This window comes from Oryctolagus cuniculus, chromosome 1 (genome assembly GCF_964237555.1).
Source record: "Oryctolagus cuniculus chromosome 1, mOryCun1.1, whole genome shotgun sequence".
Classification (NCBI taxonomy): Eukaryota; Metazoa; Chordata; class Mammalia; order Lagomorpha; family Leporidae; genus Oryctolagus; species Oryctolagus cuniculus.
Window position 1 is genome coordinate 184,924,640 of NC_091432.1, and position 16,546 is coordinate 184,941,185.

At 44.9% G+C, this 16,546-nt stretch overlaps 1 protein-coding gene and 1 long non-coding RNA gene across 3 annotated transcripts in view; one reads left to right on the plus strand and one right to left on the minus strand.

The window, feature by feature from the left end:
- The window catches only part of MTAP (methylthioadenosine phosphorylase), an 85,106-nt gene that overhangs the window by 59,246 nt on the left and 9,314 nt on the right, over positions 1-16,546 (plus strand). For both annotated transcript variants that reach the window (XM_070052967.1, XM_002707965.5), the window contains exon 5: positions 13,811-13,913. In XM_070052967.1, coding sequence (XP_069909068.1) covers positions 13,811-13,913 — 103 coding nt within the window. The remainder of the gene's footprint in view (positions 1-13,810; positions 13,914-16,546) is intronic.
- Positions 1-16,546, minus strand: part of LOC127490943 (uncharacterized) — a 58,801-nt gene that overhangs the window by 39,891 nt on the left and 2,364 nt on the right. The gene's annotated exons all lie outside the window — the stretch shown is intronic.

The window sequence follows — 16,546 nt, forward strand, 5'->3', positions numbered from 1 at the left end:
GAGGATTAACCAAGTGAGCCACGGCGCCGGCCCTGGAAGTTCTTTTAAGAAAATAGAGTTGGGGCCAGCATTGTGGTGCCGCAGGTTAAACTGTCACTTGTGACACCAGCATCCTATATTGGACCGCCAGTTCAAGTCCTGGATATTCCACTTCAGATCCAACTCCAGCTCCCTGTCAATATGCCTGGGAAGGCAGCAGAATACTTGGGTCTCTTCCACCCACATGGGAGACTCAGTTGGATTTCCAGGCTCTGGCTTCTGCCTGGACTAACCCAAGCCCTGTGCCATCTGGAGAGTGAACCAGCAGGTGGTAACTCAGTCATTCTCTCTCTCCTTCTCTATCTCTTTCTCTCTTTCACTCACTCAATCTGCCTTTCAAATCTTTAAAAAATAAATAAATAAAGTTAGAGGTGGGCATTTGGCTCATGGGTTAAGGGGCACTTGGAACGTTCATATCCCACATTAGAATACTTGGCTCAAGCCCGGACTTTTGTGGGCATTTGGGGAGTGGAGCTTTCTCTGTCTCAAAATGAATGGAAAAAATTTAATTAACTATTTTTTAAAAGAAATAAAATAGGGTCATTCTTTTCTAAAAACTTTTTTTTTTTTTTTTGCTCTTTCACACTGCATTCCTACTTGCAAGACTGAAAAGTCTAGGAATGAGAAAAGGGGAGTCATGAGTGCATCTGTCCTAGAGAAAGCAGGGCAGCACACCAAGTGGCTGGAGCAGGAGTTCCAAGAATGTTTGGTGTTTGTGGTCAGTCCTTGTGTCTATCTCTCAAACATGCAAGAAAACATACTAGACATTTGAAGTAAAGATAATCTTTTTTCATTTGTGGCTAAGGCTGCTATGGAAAGCAAAATATTTCTTGATCTAGAACTGAAATGCCACATTCTCCCATTTTTGTAGCAGGTTTCCCAACTCTTGAGCTCTTTGTGTGAGGTTGTTTACAAACCAAGCACTAAAGGTAGGAAAATAGGAATTCATACCAAGAACTCACGGGGAGCTTATCCACAGTAGGTGTCGTTAGTACCTTATGCCTCCTGCTCTGTTGGATTTGGAAAATCCATCATTGCCCTTCCAGAAGGTCTCCATTGTTGGGGCTGGCGTAGTGGGTAAAGCCACCATTTGTGATGCCAGCATCCAGTATGGGTGCTGGTTTGTATCCCAGCTGCTCCACTCCAATTCAGCTCCCTGCTAATGGCCTAGGAACAGCAGCAGAAGATGGCCCACGCACTGGACACCTGCCATGCCTGTGGGAGAGGCCCACTTCTGGCCGTTGCAGCCATCTGGGGAGTATACCAGTGGGTGGAAGGAAGATCTCTCTGTCTCTGCTCTCTCTGTAACTGTGACTTTAAATAAATAAAGCCTTAAAATAAAGACATATATGTAAAATAAGGTCCCCATTGTCAGAGCCATAATGCATTTGACCTCTGAGGATAGAACATGATTGGGAGTAGAATTTGTTCTACTTTGTGGCAGTGATTAAATAATCCCCTTAGGCCGGTGCCATGGCTCACTAGGCTAATCCTCCGCCTAGCGGCGCCAGCACACCGGGTTCTAGTCCCGGTCAGGGCGCCGGATTCTGTCCTGGTTGCCCCTCTTCCAGGCCAGCTCTCTGCTGTGGCCCGGGAGTGTAATGGAGGATGGCCCAAGTGCTTGGGCCCTGCACCCACATGGGAGACCAGGAGAAGCACCTGGCTCCTGCCTTCGGATCAACGCAGTGCGCCGGCCGCGGCGGCCATTGGAGGGTGAACCAACGGCAAAGGAAGATCTTTCTCTGTCTCTCTCTCTCTCTCACTGTCCACTCTGCCTGTCAAAAAAATTAATTAATTAATTAATTAAAAAAATAAAAAATAAATAAAATAAATAATCCCCTTAAACAGGTAACAGAATTTGACCTGTTAACTGTGCTATGAAAGTTCCCATGCTATTTATACAAGATTCATAATTTTGGGGTTTCTTTTCTGTGGTCTCCACCCTTGTATGCACAGGGCACACCTGGCTTACTATGTTCCCTTTAGTGAATTAAACTGAGATGTTTTGTAAGTGAGGGGAGAAGAAATGGACTCATAAAGAAGTCAAAGTAGATGGCCTTTCTCAGAATCTGGCTTTGCCCTGTGTAACAGGGACAGCATTCTGAAAGCTCAGCTACTCTCATGGTTCCAGGTAAGGTTTTTAAATAGTTTTTCCATTAAGCTTCACATGTCTGTATTAGTCAGCTTTTTATTACTGTATTCACATATCTAAGGCTGACTGACTTTGTAAAGACAGGAGGTTCATTTTGGCTCACCGTTCTTGGAGGGGCAAGGTCTTGGGCCCCATCTGGTGATGGCCTTGCTGACAGTGCCTCTGTGTAACAGAACATCACAGAGCAGGCACCAGGGAGCATGCATGCCTGTGATCCATCTGTCCCAAAACCACCAGGATTCAATCCCGGGGGCTCCTCCCTAACAACCTAACCCAATCTAATCACTTTCCGAAGGCCTCACCTCTGAATACTCTCATAGCACGGTGAACATAAGGGAGACAGGTACCCAAACTGTAACAGTGTGTTTTCACCCTGACATCTCTGGGCCTTCTGTGTCTATTTGCTAGTGTCCAGGGAGCAGCTAGGGGAACCACCTTTCAAATTACTTGTTGATTGGTTCTATGCTTACCTCCTCTCTCAATGGTGACCCTCATTTCTACAAAAGGCTCTCAAGCTGCAATGTCCTTTAGGCCTAGCAGGATCTGTAATGGGTATTTTAAGCAGCTCAGTATTTGTCATACTTTCTCCTGTCTGTGGCTTAGCAAGAGCCGTGAGGAATCCTAACCAAATCCTAAGGTAAAACTTAGATGAATTCAGAAGGATGGCTGTGTATTTGCCTGGCCTTTGTTCTGGTTTTTCCTGTCAGCCTTGCAGCTCAAGGCCTGACCCCTTTCTAATCCCCACACTCACCTACCTTTTAAAGTTTGACGTGAATGATACATTAGAAAGTGATGCTTAGGGATGATTTCTAATAAGAATTTTTGCCACTGGAGGAAAGCAAGACCATTTCCCCCACTACTTGTTTTCTTCACAGCATGAAGCATTTTGTTGTCTCTTCCTGTTTTCCTTGTGTACATGGGCCCTCTATTTCCTAACCTGGTTTTTACCAGATATTTCTACACACTTATTTGGATGGGAGAACTGATGATGTGGCCTTTCTTTCACCCCAAAGTACTAACTCTCCATGCTGTGCAGGGCACATAGGTAGGCAATAACAGCAGTTTTTATAGAAGAATTCCTCTTTGCCATCTGTCCTCATTATTATAGGGATTCAGTTCACCATAGTTATGATACAAGTATAAACAGGAATGCCTATATCTGTAAACGGTTTGAAAGATGCCCACATGATGTTATATTAAGTCTAAAACAAGAAAGACCTGGGGCAGATGTCTTGGTGCAGTGGGCTAACTCACCACTTGTGACACAGCATTTCATATCAACGTGCCGGTTTGAGTCCTGGCTGCTCCACTTTGCACCTAGGAAGGCAGTCTTGAGTCCCCACCACCCATGTTGGAGACCCAGATGGAGTTTCAGGATCCTGGCTTTGGCCTAGCCCAGTACCAGCTGTTGCAGGTTTGGGGAGTGGACCAGCTGAGAGAAGATATTTCCCTCTCTGTATAATTTTGCCTTTCAAATAAATAAATAAATAAATAAACCGTTAGTATCTACTACAATGCTTGTGTCACTCTCAGAAGTATCTCAAGGTGAAACTGAACATACCAGTAAGGAAAAAGATGAGATTTCTTTAAAAAAAATTATTATTTATTTATTTATTTGAAAGTCCAAGTTACACAGAAGGAGTGACAGAAGTAGAGAGATCTTCCATCCACTGGTTCACTTCTCAGATGGCCTCAACAGCCAACATTGGGCCTATCTGAAGCCAGGGACCAGGAGCTTCCTCCAGGTCTCCCACATGGGTGGCAGGGGCTCAAGTACCTGGGCCATCTTCCACTGCTTTTCCCTGGCCATTAGCTGGAGCTGGATAGAAACGGGAGCAGCTGGGATTCAAACAGGTACCCATATAGGATGCTGGTGCTGCAGGCGGCAGCTTTACCTGCTATGCCACAATGCCAGCCCCAGATGAAATTTCTTTTAAATAGTGGCTTTATCCACGGGTGATCACTGACATAAATAAGAGTGTCAATTGTTAAATCAACAACAGGAATCACTGTGCACTTGCTCCCCTTGTAGGACCTCTGTCCTTAATGTGTTGTACTATCAGAATTAATAGTAAAACTAGTCTTCAAACAGTACTTTATACTTTGTGTATTTTTGTGGGTGTAAACTGTTGAAATCTTTACTTAGTATAGAGTTGATCTTTTGTATATAAAGATAATTAAAAATGAATCTTAATGAAGAATGGGATGGGAGAGTGAGTAGGAGGTGGTGGGCGGAGTGGGGGTGGGAGGACAGGTATGGGGGGGAAGAACAGCTATAATCCAAAAGTCGTACTTATGGAATTTATATTTATTAAATAAAAGCTTTCTATTTTAAAAAGTGGGCTTTATGAGGAATATTTTGCAGGTAGGACCTTTTTTTTTTTTTCTCCAATGGGAAAAATACAACCAAAGAATGAAGATTGTTGCGATCAGGGTACGAATCCTAGCGCAGGCGGTTTCTGTAAAATGCGGTTATTAGCACGTTGGCCTCTTTGCGCGGGCGGCCACTGGTTAGGTTCTGCTTAAAGAATGCAGTGCAGGAAGCCCCAGCCTGGAAGTGAGGACATCCAGAATTCTTGCCTGGCTCTGCCCCCAAATTCCTTTGTCCCTTGGTGTCCTCATTTGCTAAATGAGGGAGTTGGATTGACTCCTGAGGATTCTGGTGTCCTCCCTCTTCAGATTATTTTTCTGTAACTATTTTCTTGCTAGAAGAATTGGGAGAGGTCTTGGTGCATTTTTGTGATGCAGTCTTACTCATCAGGAAAGTCCCGCTGTAAACACAGTGCTGAGGGATCAGTTATGTCCGTTTATTTCCCCCTCCCAAAGAGACAGCCCTGTCTTGGGCTTCCCCCATGACGTCATCCTGTAAAGCACTGGCCCCATGGCGGGAGTGTGCTCTGATATCGAGTCCCTCCCCAGTCTCTCCATCTCTTCCGCCAGGGAGTGGGTTCTTTGCTTTTTATTTACTTGAACAACAAAGGAAAAGAGAGAGACAGATCTTTTATCTTTGATTCACTCCTTAAATGCTCTCAACAGTCAGGGCTGAGCCAGGCTGAAACCAGGAGCCCAGAACTCAGTCCAGGTCTCTCATGTGAATGGCAAGAACCCAAGTACTTGAGCACCATCCACTGCCTCCCACGGTGCACATGCGCAAGAAGCTGGCATTGAAACAGATCTGAGACTGGAACCCAGCTACCCTGAGATGAGATGCAGGCATCCCAAGCAGCAACTTAACTACTGCACTAACTACCTGTTGAGGGGGGACAGGACAGGGAGCAGTTCTGATGACCAGAAATGGCTCCTGGTGGAGAATTCCACAGAGGGCCTGGGCTTTACTCTTCCTGCCATCCTGTCAGCAGCTGTCAGTGACCCTCACATTCTCAAAGCTTCCTGACCATCTCCCTCCCTTTTAACTGAGAACGTCACCTCCAACCTGATAGAGGAAAGCCAAGCCATCAGGCATACACTCTCAGTCTCCCTCCCTCTAGTTACTTGCATCCCTTTCTTCTTTGTCAGCTTCCTGCTACAGCTGTCCTGGAAGTGGGGCCACCCACCTGCCTGTACGAGGTTCATTCTCACGTTCTACTCCATAGCCTAGCTGTGTTATTACCTCCTTATTATGCATCCTGTTATAAAAAATGCCAAGCTACCAGTGTTTGAGTTCCTACTAAGTGCTGCCCACAGTCCCATTGGCTGTATACAGTGATCATCTCTGCAGTCTATAGGTGAGGACAGTTCAGCCCAGAAATGCCTGTCAGTGGGACCTGTGGGAACTGAACTCAGGTTAGTTTCCCAAGCCAGCTACCTCAACTACCTTCATCTATATCACTCCAGCTCCTATTCTCCCTCTGATAGTACTGGCTGTCAGATACAGGGTGAGGTCTCAGAGATGACTAAATCTTGAATGACAAAATTTGAAACTGCTATAATCCAAAAGTTGTACCTATGAAATTTATATTTATTAAAATCCTTCTATAAAAAAATTTTGAAGTATCTCCCATGATTGTCAGTGCCTCCCACTCCCACTTCTGTGAATGCCACCTCTGTCCTTGGTAAGTTGGTAACACTGTGGCATGGCCTTCCACTCAGTGGTTATTGCACAGATCTGTCATCTAGTCAGTCTAAACTGTGCCATTTTGTCACATGTGCAGGTTATGAACCCACCCTGTCTCTACGGTCTGCACTATTCTTATTGGTATCAGTTCTTCCCATCCCATTCATCCTTCTCTCCAACTTGACCTCAGAGCTGGTTTCCATGCTCCTCCTGGTGAAAATATAAAGCAAGAGACCGTCACAAAAGTGCTGGAAACCAAGCACCTGCTACCCTTTGAGGGGCTTGCCCTAGAATCTGACTTGATCCTCAGAGTTGAGACTGAGCAGCCATCAGCACCAGTTCATATCCAGCCTTGCCCAGGAAGAAGTGATGCCCTAACAAGTTGCTATATAGAAGACTCAACTCTTCCTGTAGTTGGATGTGAGTTTTTCCTAGCTTCTTTCATCTCTGATGTTAAAGGTGTTTAACATATGTTTTAAAATGTCTTGTCACCTTAGTGGTAATTTCTTCTAGGGCTTTTGTACTTAACCCCAGTTGATTGTTCATTTCTCCCTTTCCAATAAAATATTAATGTTTACTATCTGGCCATTGTGGTCTTTTGAAAGTAAAATCACATCATCTCTAGACAATTCCAAAGTAAAAATATTGAGCTCTTAGCTCCTTCTGATTAATGGGACAGACTTGTCCTACTTGCTGCTCCTTTTCTTTCCATGTTAAAATTTCCTCTGTCTCATTTCTGCCCATGTACTTTATTGCTGGACACCCTGAATGTCTTTCAAATGACGCTAGTAGAATCACTTCCCCAAAACCATCCTCCTTTGTGTGTGGCCGTTCCATTCTGCCAGTGAATTAATTGACTCACGTTCCTGGCTGTTGGGGCTTGTTGTGGACATGAACTATGTTCTGAAACCTCCTGAAATGTTTTTAGGCCCTGGTAACAACTCATATAACCACTGTTAGAGGAGATGTTTGGACTCTTTTTTAAGATTTATTTTATTTGAAAGGCAGAGTGACAGAGAGGTAGAGGCAGAGAAGAGAGTGAAGTATTCAATCCACTGTTTCACTCCCCAAATGGCCAAAGCAGCTAGAGCTGGGCTGATCTGAAGCCAGGAGCCAGGAGCTTCTTCTGGGTCTCCCACGCGGGTACAGGGGCCCAAGGACTTGGGCCATCTTCTACTGCTTTCCCAGGCCGTAGCAGAGAACTGGATCGGAAATAGAGCAACTGGGACTTGAACCAGTGTCCATATGGGATGCTGGCACTGCAGGCGGTGGCTTTACCTGCTACGTATGGCACAGCGCCGGCCCCAGGACCCTTTTCTAAGTCAGTCTGATGCATTATTCAAGCATAAATATGCATGCCTCTCCAACCAGCCTGTTGCATTTTGCAAACCCAAAAATAAAAGCAACAAATGGTGCATTTTTGGAGATGTGTCTACTAAGATGTGTGCATATTGTTTCCCACATGAGCAGCCTAAGGCAGTCATTTGAACAGCCATCCTGTGAAATGTCATGAAATTGTGAATCGATTTGATGAAGCTAGATCCGTTGATCTGGAGACATGCCCACAATACTTATGAAGATGCTTAGTAAAACTACTTTTTATAGCCCTTACTTTGCTTTTGACATTGCTAATTATGCCAGCAATAGGAAGCATCCTCTACATGCCTTTTTATCTCCTTTCACAGAAGAGAAAATTGAAGCCCAAAGGGATTCTCATCAACACCTGTATCATAGCTAGGATTTTTTGTTGTTGTTCTTGCACTGCTGTTTAACAAGACTTCATGAAAATCAATAGAAAAGAGAATGGGGAAGCTGTGTAATCGTGTTTATCGAGCAGTCTCACCTTACTGGGATTTAAGCATCCACTGGTATTTCCCCCTTTCATATGCTGCCATAGCAGTGACGGACATTTGTGAGACCAGAGCAGTGGGAGGGTAGGAATGAAGTGCGTCAAGATTTTCAGCTTCTTCCTTCCTTCTGGTTGATGGACAGATTCATCCCCACTCCTTCTCCATTGCTGTGCATGTCAGAATTTCCCCTCTCTCTCATCTCCATTCATGTACATCCTTGCTAGACTGAGAATCTTGTAAATGGCATTGGTAGAATCACTTCCCCCAAAACCACTCTCCTTTGTTTTGGCCATTTAAGCGCTGCCAGTAAAGCAGTTGATTTAGCATTCCTGCAAGTTGGGGCTTGTTGTGGCCATGGACCATGTTTTGAAACCACTGCAGAGGTGTGTGGCTGTGTTGTTTCCTCTGGAGGACAGGTGTTTTCCCTCAGTTTGTTTGAAAGGGAAAAATATTAATAAATGGCTGTCTTCAAGCCGATTCAAGAGTCTGGTTTCAAGAAACAACCAACCAGGCAGACTTCCTCTGGGCTTTTCTTTTTCTGTTACACATCTTGCCGTTGCACAACATACCTTTGTCTCCTTCACTCCTCCCTGGGAGTCTCTTGTTCTTTTATGCACTATTCTCAGCATATTCCCTGCTTGGCAACCTTGGCCACTTTTCAGGGGCCCTTGACTTGAGGCCCATCAGGGTGCATCGTGTGAGGCACAGCAACAGCTTGCATAATACTCTGGCCAAGCATGTGCTTCATTCTCTCATTTCAGTCCCCACATGCACTGTATTATTCCCATTTCAAATATGAGGAAGCTGATAGGGAGCGGCAGAGAGGGCAGAGGGACTTTCCCAGAGGCCCACAGCTGGTGAGTGTAAAACCAGCCAGATCAGTCAGTCCCCTGAAGTCTCTGTGTCCCAGTAAGATCCAAAGCTAAAGGGAGGTAAAATTGGTGTCCTTGCCCAGCGAGGAGGGTTTACTGATTGAAGCAAAACTAGGAGGCAGGCTCATCTGGCTGTGAGAGCTCTGTGCAGTCTGGGCTGGTGGTGCGCTGGTCTTTCCAAGTTTCTTCGCCTACCCACTCCCCACTTTTGGTGAGGTCTCCATGAGATCTGTGAAGTGTACATCCTGCAATGTATTCACTTACAGTGTACTGTCGTAGTATAACTGTTTTGATACTGAATTTTGACCATAAGGATCTCTTTGAAATAAAAAAGTGTCCCCCCCCCAAAAGTAAGGGATGGACCTTCAGCATAAGTTCTTTATTACTGTAGAAACCATAGCCGAGTTAGCCACATCTCAAACCACCAAAGCATGTGTGTTATGTGTATTGCTGATGCAATACTTAACACAAATTTATTATCTTACAGTTGTGTAGATTAGGAGTCTAACATGGGTCTCAGTGGGGTTTAAAAAAAGAGTCTGAGCAGCTGCATTCCATTCGCAGGCTTCGACTTTGCCCTTGGCCACCAACATTCTTGGCTCCTGGCCCTCATCAACCTTCAGAGCCAGCAATAGTGGAATGAGTCTGAATTACATTTCATCACTGTGACACTGACACTTCTACCTTCCTCCACCACATGAAAGGACTCTTCAGATGGCATTTCTCCTACCCAGTTAATCCAGAATAATCTTTCTATTTTATGGTAGACAAGTAAGGCAACATATTTGCAGGTTCTAGAGGTTAACATGTGGACCTCTTGGGGCAGCAATCCCAATCATGAAGACTATGCTCATGAAATCCACGCATAATTTTTTTGAAATAAATATATATCTTTCATGAACCTTTTGAAGTATCCTGGCAGGTAGGCAGGCCTTGAAGAAGCATTTATTTTATTTCATTATTTTTTTAAGATTTATTTTAATTTATTTGAAAGGCAGAATGACAGAGGCAGAGACAAAGAGATCTTCCATCCATTGGTTCACTCCCCAAATAGCCATGATGGTTTTGGCTGGACCAGGTCAAAGCCAGGAGGCAGGAACTCCATTCTGGTTTCCCACGTGGCTGCAGGGGTCCAAGTACTTGGACCATGTTCTGCTGCTTTCCCAGGCACATTAGCAGAGAGCTGGATCAGAAGCAGAGTATCTGGGACTTTAACATTCTGACACAAGATACAGCTTCACAAGTAGCAGCTTAACGCATTGTGCCACAGTGCCAGCCCAGAGAGGCACTTCATACCTGCACCTTTCTGGTATCTTCACAGGATACGCTGGCCCAGTATTTTGAGGATTTTGAAGCTGTCACTGCCTTCCTAGGGCCACCCTCTTCACTTCCCTCATACAAGGTTGAATGCTCTGAGGTCCTAGCCTGGTGCCTATTACCAGTTCTGTCTTAGTCTAGACCCCACTTCTGAGCTGCTGTAGGTTATCTAGAATACCTGGGTGACTTAATCCTCTTCTGTATCTTTAATCCTCTTCTGTATCTTCATACATGGTCAGGCAAACACTGTATTTGATGATTAGAAAATGGAGAATCAGAAAGATATGCAATTTGCTATAAGTCATAGAGCCAGAGATTAGGGAGCTTTGTTTTAAGACGTTCCACTTAAGAGGGGGAAGTATGCCTGTAGTCAGCAATGGGCATTTGGCCTAGTGGTTAAGGTACCTGGATTTGATTCCTGGCTCCAGCTCCTGATTCCCGTTCCTTGCCCGCTTAGACCCCGGGAGGCAGCATTGATGGCTTAGTAGCTGGGTCCCTGCCACCCATTTAGGAGACCTGGATTAAGTCCTGGTTCCTGGCTTTGGAGCCAGGAGGAGGCTGTTGTGAACATTTTGGACATGAACTAGTGGATGTGAGTGCTCACATACTGTCGCTCCCCCACTCGCGGAGGAACGACACCGGACGCTGTTTTCTTTCCCCAGTCCTTCCTGGATTTGCTGCCGCTCCCCCGCCTCCGCGGAGGAGCGGCACCGGGGAGCTCTCCAACCGGCTCTCTCCCCCTTTTATAGTCCTCTCCCACCAATCCACGCTCTGCTGCCCGTGTGCTGAGCACGACACTTTCCTCCAAATAGGGGTTGGGTCAGGAATCAGCTAATTAATGAAGCAGCTTTGTAAGATTTGTTTACTCTCTCTCAGCGCCATGTTGTGGGAGATCAGATGCATAGAGTTAGTTTCAGTCCACAGTCTCAGTACCTGTCTCCCGGGCGCCCCGACATGTTGCGGGAGACGGACCCTGCTCCCCACAATATACTGTCCCTTTCTCTGTGCATCTTGAATAAATTTCAAAAATTTTAGTCAATAAATACCTTGTGTATATAATGTAACATAAAGCTTAATATAATGTTTTCTATGTTTTAAAGTAAAAAAAATTCAAAAACAAAGGAAGGAGTACCAAGGCAAAGGGATGGAGATGGAGGAGAGAGGGACAAAGACAGATAATTGGAGGTGTTACTGCCTGGATTTTTGTTGTGGTATAACCGCTGGAGATTTTTTTGTGGCCTTACTTTTGTAATCACAATTGTAACCGGGCTGTTGCTAATACTTGAGTCATGGAAAGCTGAAACCAAGTCAGCGCTGGGGTTAAGCACGTGGCACCATTTTATTGGTCAGTCTTTCAAAAAGAGAAAAGCCTCTGTTTATACCAACCCTAACAGTCATTTGACCTGTTTTTCAACCCAGCTGGAACTGCTTTGGGGTTAACAGCCTTTTGGAAGAATGTGGCCAGGGTTTTCCTTCCTTGAGTGCTGAGGCCTCATTTCTGAGCTACTGGCTTCTGTGCCAGCTGGTGTCACTGTTTAGTATGTGATGGAGTAGAAGTAGCAGGCTGGTTTTGGTGGTAGGCATGCAGCTGTGTAAGTGGGACCAGTAAAATTTTCCCAGTGCTGTCCCCACTCTCCCACCTCTGGAAGAGAAAATCAGGTTATTTCCTTTCCCCCACTGGTTTTTCCCTGTTCCTTCCCCTTCTCCATTCTGTAGAAAAAGTGCTGCTGAAACATTTCCCTGTTGACTTCTGACGTGTTTCACCCAGCCTCCTGAGCCCTCAGTGGAGTTGCACCTACATCCCCAAGGGGTTTCCTGGGTCACTCATGAATTCATGAATTCACGTATAGAACTCTGTTATGCACATGGAAGTGATTTGTTCTAAAAACTTCCAGCAAGAAAATTCCTGGGTGACTTGGCACTGGATTGATCTTTTTAGCTTTGTGTGTGTGTGAGTGCGTGTGTGTACTGTAAAAAATGTTTTACCAAAAACTTGAACTAAGATACTTTAGAGCTAATCACAGCCCAAAAAGGAGCAAGTAAGACAAGGTGGCAGAGACAGATTCCCAAAACAGATGGGTGCTTTCTTCAGTAGTACAGGGTATGAGGCTGAAGGCAGGAGTTATTCTTAATTTAGAAACATGGCAGTCAAATGCAAGCATCCTTATTTGGACCCTGAAACTAATAAAGCAGCTGTTTTATAAATATATCATTTTAGGCATCAGGGGAATTTACAAATTCCAAGTCAAAGCTTGGGATCTGTAACCATAGAAAAGCTAACCAGTGACAAGTCTGGCAAAATTGTGGAAATTGTTGAATCAAGGTGATGGGCAGAGGAAGTTCACTATACAAGGATTCTTCAAAAAGTCTGAGGCCGGCGCCGCGGCTCACTAGGCTAATCCTCCCCCTGCGGCGCCGGCACCCCGAGTTCTAGTCCCAGTTGAGGCGCTGGATTCTGTCCCGGTTGCTCCTCTTCCAGTCCAACTCTCTGCTGTAGCCCGGGAAGGCAGTGGAGGATAGCCCAAGTGTTTGGGCACTGCACCCACATGGGAGACCAGGAGGAGGCACCTGGCTCCTGGCTTCAGATTGGCGCAGTACGGTGGCTGTAGCGACCATTTTGGGGGTAAACCAACAGAAGGAAGACCTTTTTCTCTGTCTCTCTCACTGTCTAACTCTGCCTGTCCAAAAAAAAAAAAAAAGTCTGAGGAAGATGGAATTCAATATGTTTACTTGGTGTAACTTGGTAAAAATTTTTTAAAATTGTATATATGTATTCACAGAAAATGCATATAATGAAAAAACTATGCATGGATTTCAGAGTTTTTTGCACTACATAAATTTATTCTTTAATTTGGTTATTCCGTGAGCTTTTTACAGTACCCTGCTATGATCTTCTGGATCTACAGAAAAATTTCCACATTGACTTAAGTGTTTTACCTGGCCTCCCTGAGCCCACAGTTGAGTTCTACTACAATCCCAACTGGTTAACCTGCCACAGCTGCCAGACCACAGACACTTTAATCCTGTTGAGTAGCATGATGCCACCAGCCCAAAGCCAGAAAAGCCTAATGCCATCCTGAAACTGCTTTTTATAAACAGTTGCCTTCAGCTGTCCTGGAGTTGTTGCTCTAGATAAGTTGGTTCCCCAGTCCTCAGAGAACAGAAAGGTGGCCTAAAGAAGCAAACAAGAAGATGACCTTGGGGCAGATGTTTGGCACAGCAGTTAAGATGCCCACATCCTAGATTGGAATACCTGGTTTGAGTTGGAGCTGCTCCACTTTCTATCAGCTTCCTGATAATGTGCACCCCAGGAGATGGCTCAAGCACTTGTGTTCCTGCCACGCGTGTGGTAGACCAGATTGAGAAGTCGGCTTCTGACTTCTGCCTGGCCTGGCCCTGACTGTTGGCAAGTAAACCAGCAGATGGAAGATCTCTTTCCCTCTGTGTGTGTGTGTGTCTGCCTTTCATATAAAGTGAAAATAAATATATTTTTAAAAGCAAACAACCTTTTCACTTTATTTTGCAGGACCATGACAAGGCCTCAGACCTTCTATGATGGAAGTCATTCCTGTGCCAGAGGAGTATGCCATATTCCAATGGCTGAGCCATTTTGCCCCAAAACAAGAGAGGTTTGTAGTCTTTCTGGAAGGTGTGCTAGAAAAAATCACAAGGGGTTTGTGGCAGTTTGAAGGTTAGATTCGTTGGCTGAGCTAGTTGTCCCTCATCACCCCAAGTTCACGGTTTTCTGAAGAATCATTTCCCCTTGCTAGTCATGCTTTTGCCACTCTCATTCATCTAAGCAGAAGCTTCAAAGTTGCAACCTGCTTTAATTTTGCTGTCAGGATGCTTATAATTCAGTGTATAATGGAGTATTAGTCCAGTCTACAAGCTGGAGGGAGCTAGATTACTTAGGATCAGATCCCTGCTCTGTAGCTTCATGGCTGTATATTATTGGACAAATTGTTTAACATCTCTGTACTTCAGTGATGCCTTTTGAATAAAGAAGATGATGATAATGTGTACCTTAAAGAACTGTATTGTGGGGAGCAACTCGGACTAGACTAAGTTACTGGAATTAAGACTTATTCTATGCATCTGCTCTCCCACAATATGGCGCTGGGAGAGAAGAAAACAGCTTCTACACAGCTGCCTCCAGTTCAGCCAATAAACTGTAGGACTTGCTCCTGATTGGAGGAGAGCAGCGTACTCGGCGTGTGGGCAGCCGAGTTGGGATTGGCAGAGGAGGACTATAAAGGAGGAGAGAGACGGCATGCACCGGGAACATCTAAGGGGAACATCTAAGGGAACACCTAAGGGAACACCTGTGCAGCCCCCGAGAGAGCCGGCCGGCGGTGTGCCGCTCCCCTGCGGAAGTGGGGAATGTGGCAGGGGGAACCGCCCTTCCACGGAGGTGGAAGGGACAGTAGCCAACCCGGGAAGAACCAGCAGCAAACCCGGGAAGGGCCGAGCAGACAAAAGAACAGCGCGGGGTCCTGTGTCGTTCCTCCACGAAGAGGGGGAGCGACACTGTATGAGGGATAAAAGAGTTAATACTTAAAGTGGTTTGAACCATGTCTGATATGGAACATCCAATGACTGGTCACTGCTTTAATGAATTAAATTATTATTTGACAACCTCAAAATGTTCAGATTGGCTTCTTTTGCCTTTGAGCTGAGTTTGGCCATTACTGTCCAGCCTCTTCTCCTATATTATGGTTAAATCTCAGAATTATGGGGAGCGGGCCCACAAGGTCTGACGGGGCTAAGAGGTATTAAGTCCCAATCTTAGCTCCCAAGGAGTAAAAATGGCCACTGGAAATCAAAGGTCCATTGGTTGGTCCATACATGCTGTGGAGTTTTCCTCATAATAACAGGTTTGAGATGTCAGAATACGCATAAATACCTAAACTTGTTGGTCATTCAGATAATTTTAACATCTACATGTAGAAAGTAGATGATTTCTTTTAACCTTTACATATAGTCCTATGTAATCAGGGGAAATCAGTGTCCTCAAGCTAACACTTTAACCTCATAGTCATCTCAGACAAAAATCTAGACTCCAGAACTGCAGTTTGTAGAGAGCCATTTCAGGCTCTCTTCACCACTGCACATTGATTCTGATTTCGTGAGAGTACACATTTCACTCCTCAAAACGATAGCAAGTTAAGTTTGTATGTGAATATATATAGTGAATATTCCCATATACTTATGGATAGAATGTATCAGGATACTAAGTTTTGCCTCTGAAACACATATCTGTCCAGGTGATAAACATGCTATCCAGGGCAAAATGAAATGTGGATAAAATTCTTCTCTGTTCTAAAATGGGGTCAGCTTGGAAAGAAATAGACTAAGGAGAGAATATACACATCAGCATGTAATTGAGATCTGGTGCTGGGTGGAGTACAGAGACTTAGGGGACTAGAAGCAGAGGTGAGTGAGGAAGTGCAGTATCTATACAGAACACATGGTAGTGTGGCCCTGGGGTGTTTCCAATAATATAATTTAGTCTTCCTTGAAACCAAATTAGCATTAGCCAAACAACCCCACATCAAGATAGAAAATGCTGGGAAAGGAAGTTGGAAGCAAATGGACACAATAAGCCTTCAGAATATTACTTTGTTCTTGCACTTTCAGCATCCACATGGTCTTTCAAATGTGCTGATGAGGAAAGCTTGTCAGGGGGCGAGCAACACCCAGCAGTTGTACCATATCCTACCACTTGGGTTAAAGTCTGCCTGGATATAAAGTGAAGAGTATGTAAATGTTTATATGCAAATAGAGTATCCTAGAAAGTAACCAAAAAACTGGTAGTAGTGATTTCCCTGAGGGAGATGAACTGAGCTTTTTTTTTTTTTTTCCCCCAACAAATAACTGAGCAGTAAGGTAAGTGCTGTATCTTTTTTTTTTAAGACTTATTTATTTGAAAGGTAGAGTTACAGAGAGAGAGAAGGTGAGACAGAGATTTTTCCATCTGCTGATGCACCCCCCAGATGGCTGCAACTGCCAGGGCTTTCCCAGGCCAATGCCAGGAACTTCTTCCAGGTCCCTCGTGTGGGTGCAGGGGCCCAGGGATTTGGGCCATCTTCTGCTACTTTCCCAGGCACATTTGCAGGGCGCTGGATTGAAAGTGGAGCATCTGGGACCCAAACTGGTGCCCATATGGGATGCTGGCATTGTAGTCTGGCTTAACCTGCAGTGCTACAGTGCTGGCCCCAAAATGAGTTCTTAGCAACAAAGGGGGCAGAAATTCTTCTCCAGA